A 3,148-nucleotide genomic window follows, 5' to 3' on the forward strand; every position below is an offset into this window, starting at 1 on the left:
TGATTTTTTAAATAATAATAATAATAAAAAAAATAATAATAATATTATTGGAATAACATGGTGCTTTTCACCCAATTATGCAAGAAATTGGTACCTTTATGGTGATGATGAAGAGCAAATGAAGCTGACCGAAGTTCTTAGATTTGCCTATGAAGTAGTAACAGTAAGTTGATCACAAAACTAGTATGAGATCTAAATTCTTCATTTACATCCCTCGCTCTAAGCTTGTTTCACAAAAAAAAAAACCCGGCAAAATCAATTCAAAATCACTTCTCTGATGTGTTTCTTCAACTTTTTTTCTAAACTAAATTTCTTTGGAATTAACAGAAATTACTTGAAATACAGATTTATACATGTATACATTTCTATCTTTATAGACAAGATGACTTCTATAAAAAATCTGGCTAGGACTGCAATCATTTTATACGCCATATGCTTTTTTACAAACTCTGATGGAAGACCAATGATGTAAGTACATTATTTTACAGTTCCAAAATTTGGAGGATGGCTTTAGCTGTTGTTGAGAACATGGTTGGTTTGTCTGTATGTAAGTTTATGTATATGCAAGTCTTTCTGTTCCTGCTTTTGATCCCTTTGTCCAAGCTGGCCAAATTCAGTCCCCTAGATACAGCTGTAGGGATCTCAAGATACTCTGAGTTCTTACACATTTTTTGAAAACGGGCAGCTGAGTAGGGGGAGAAAAATCACATAAGTTCCTACCATTGTGTAAGCTGCATCTCTTATTAGATGCGTAGGGGGTGTCTATGCAGGAGAGCATCTTTTTTACTGTTTAAGAATCTAGCTGGAACTCACATTTAGGACACTAACATCAATCAACACTGACACACAAATCCACAGCCTCCTTAGCTCTAGTGTTCACAGAAAACGACAGCTGAATAAATGCCATAGTTTTATTAATCTGTTACGTCTTACTGTACAAGCCCAAAGCTCTTCTACAGCAGCTAAAATAAATAACTACGTTGTCAAACAACATTGTCACAAAACCAGACTACTTGCCATTTTTTATGCCTTCTCACTAATCTATCCATTACCAATAACGAATCACCATCCACCCTCCTTCTCTCCTCCAGATGTCATTCTATGCCTTACAAATTAGAAAGGTATGTTCTACGTCTCTGTATTGTAATACCCCACAGAAGTTCCCAAACCTGGGGTTTTGAATGAAGATCTAGAATTCAAGAAGGCTATGAGTGTCTTTCTTTGCTTTTCCTTCATGCAGGAAAAGATCAGTGAGTGAGATGCAATTAATGCATAATCTCGGAGAGCATCGACACACCGTGGAGAGACAGGACTGGCTTCAGATGAAACTGCAGGATGTGCACAGTGCCCTCGAGGATGCTAGAACCCAGAGGCCTCGGAACAAGGATGACATTGTCCTGGGTGAGATAAGAGGTCGGAGGCTGCTCCCTGAGCATTTGCGGGCAGCAATGCAGAAGAAATCCATTGATCTGGACAAAGCTTACATGGATGTACTCTTTAAAACAAAGCCATAATGAAAAAAGCCAAATAATTATATCTGTCCAAGTAAGCACGTGTCTGTAGATCATTGATCAAGTAGGGCAGTTTATTATTATTTATTTAAACTGCAATAAGGATTAAAGGCTTCATTCAAGATTGTAGCCCCATTGAGTTAGACATTTCACAACCAAATAATAAAACATATTTAGAGTCCACCCATGACCGTTGCTGCTAGTTTCTGGGCATTTTTTAAATGGCTAATATATCTTACAAATTTCCAGCATAAAAAAAAGAAAAAAAAACCAAAACAAAACAGTAAGAAAGTTGAAAAATCATTTAAGACCAGTTCTATTACTCTTACATGGGCAGCATTTGTATGTAATCACTAGGCCTACTTGTATAGTGAATAAATGCAGCAGAACCTGTCTCCAGAATGGGGTACCATTTTGCCTAGGGTAAAATATGGTTTAACTTTGTACTAATAAAAATATATAAATTTAAATCCATATTTATTTTCAGAAAGCCTAAAATCAGATGAACATTAGTGAAAGCTGCATGATAATAATTTAGGATTAAAGAGTGCAAACATAAAAAAATTAAAGTAGAAAGGCAAAGTTTAAGATTAAAGTATCTTGAGATAAAATTAAAAAAAATTCTGTGTGAAATGGAAGAATGAAATTTTGCAAAATACTGAAATGAAGGGAAGGTTTGATTACCTTCTCCTCCTCCAAAAGATGATAACCTATAATTAACTGCAAAACCAGTGGGAGCAGAGATGGTAGCACATAGCTAAGCATAGCCCTAACTACAGAATTGGGAAATTATTCTATCAAAACAAAAACTTTGCAATATTTATTTTTGTCTCTCATTTTCTCAGTAAACTATCTATCTCTGAATTTCTGGTTGTTTTGTTAGGCCCTACGTAAGTATTTTTTGTTTGTGAGACCAGTGGCTCTCATAAATGAAGTTACTCATTTTCATATGTAATTTTTTGTAGAATTGGGATCTCAGTTTGCCAAATCCCAAAAATGAGAACCATTAACATGCAGAAATCAACACCTGGGACAGGAACCATTAGCTGTAATACCATCAAACTCGCAGCAGAATTCAAAAAGAATCAGACACAAATATAAGTGGGAAAAAATCAATTATGATAACAATTTTTTTAAAAAGCAGCAAATATGAAACTATTTTGAATGGTATATGCAGACATGTGCTTAGGACCTGCAGTCATTTCTGACTAATAAGAAAGTTTTCTCAGTTGGAGTAATGGTGGTTCTCCGAATTTGCCATTGCCAGAGCTCAAACCTGGATGAATTGCTGCTCTAAGCCAAAGTGTCTGTATGTATGTTCCCATATTGCTTCTTATTTGTTTATTTGATGTCTAGCATGTCTTGGGGAATCTAGTAAAAAACTCATAAATCATTACAAATATAAATGCAATCTGCTGGAGGCTAGAGAGGTACTTGTAACTAGTGAACTACAGTTCATAATCTGGCTATACTTTTACCAATGTAAAGGCCCTGATGCTGCAAGCAGATGGTGTGCCTGTTCACATCGGTGTGCCCTACACACAAGCAAGGATTCCATGCCACTTGTCTATTTGTAGAATCGAAGCCTTAAAGTGCACTTTCTATTTATTCTTTTATCTGACATCTGTGCTAACTTA

The 3,148-nt window shown here is 35.6% G+C and overlaps 1 protein-coding gene across 1 annotated transcript; it reads left to right on the forward strand.

Annotated features, from left to right (window-relative positions):
* Positions 1-382: 382 nt before the first annotated feature.
* On the forward strand, positions 383-1,514 carry PTH (parathyroid hormone). Its single transcript, XM_009931090.2, has 2 exons — positions 383-468; positions 1,241-1,514. The coding sequence occupies exons 1-2, from the start codon at positions 383-385 to the stop codon at positions 1,512-1,514; spliced, it is 360 nt and encodes a 119-aa protein (XP_009929392.2).
* The last annotated feature ends 1,634 nt before the right edge of the window (positions 1,515-3,148 follow it).

This window comes from Opisthocomus hoazin, chromosome 7 (assembly GCF_030867145.1).
Source record: "Opisthocomus hoazin isolate bOpiHoa1 chromosome 7, bOpiHoa1.hap1, whole genome shotgun sequence".
NCBI classification, from domain to species: Eukaryota; Metazoa; Chordata; class Aves; order Opisthocomiformes; family Opisthocomidae; genus Opisthocomus; species Opisthocomus hoazin.

Coding starts and splice junctions, on each gene's coding strand:
- PTH (XM_009931090.2), top strand. CDS start 383: ATGACTTCTATAAAAAATCTGGCTAGGACTGCAATCATTTTATACGCC. Junction 469..1,240: donor TCTGATGGAAGACCAATGAT/GTAAGTACATTA, acceptor TCCTTCATGCAG/GAAAAGATCAGTGAGTGAGA.